The 654-nt window shown below is 64.8% G+C and overlaps 1 protein-coding gene across 1 annotated transcript in view; it reads right to left on the bottom strand.

Annotated features, from left to right (window-relative positions):
* Positions 1 to 654, bottom strand: part of H696_04999 (hypothetical protein) — a 4,286-nt gene that overhangs the window by 2,982 nt on the left and 650 nt on the right. Inside the window, exons 3-4 of the mRNA XM_009498868.1 lie at positions 454 to 610; positions 49 to 371 (exon numbers count right to left, since the gene is read on the bottom strand). Of these exons, the coding sequence (XP_009497143.1) occupies positions 49 to 371; positions 454 to 610 (480 nt within the window). The remainder of the gene's footprint in view (positions 1 to 48; positions 372 to 453; positions 611 to 654) is intronic.

The raw sequence follows: 654 nt of genomic DNA on the forward strand, positions 1-654 counted from the left end.
GGGGGCGGCGAAAGACGGGGAGACCCCGTGGGCAAGGCGGGGAAGTACCTGGACAGAGCCATCCGTCAGACCGAGGACGATCCAGCGCCCGTCGGGGGTCCATTCGGCCGCGGTGATCGGCGACTGGAGCCCCGGTAATCCATGGGACCCGGCCCGGTGGGCAGGTCCACGACCACCGGCCAGGGGCAGGGTGAAGACATTTCGATTTTGGCGGATATCCCAAACACACAGTTGCGTGGAACTTTGAGCCACATCGAGGAAGGCCGAGTGGAGGGAAAGAAACAGGTCGTCACTCGGGTGATAGCGGAGGGCATCGCAGCCGGTTGGCCTGCGATCAAGCGGGCAAAGCGGACTCTGGAAGGTGCGAACAACTGGGGGCAGGGGGGAGGGGCGTCAGGCTTCCGGCAGAGCGATGGGGCGGATAAAGTGGAAGGCCATCGAGGCATAACACACCACCCTCAGACTCCAGGTCCCAAACGCGGATCTCGCCCTGGCGTGCGGTGTCTGAAGGGCTTCCGCCGGCGGCGACACCAGTCAGAAGGACGTCCTCCCCCTGGGGGTCAAGGTCCAGGGCCTTCACCGGGTACGGGGACTGATGTGCGGTGAAGGACTGCATTTGGAGGGCACTTGTAAGACGGATGCAGGGGGGTGGGG

The sequence above is a fragment of the Fonticula alba genome, assembly GCF_000388065.1.
Source record: "Fonticula alba strain ATCC 38817 unplaced genomic scaffold supercont2.8, whole genome shotgun sequence".
NCBI lineage: Eukaryota > Rotosphaerida > Fonticulaceae > Fonticula > Fonticula alba.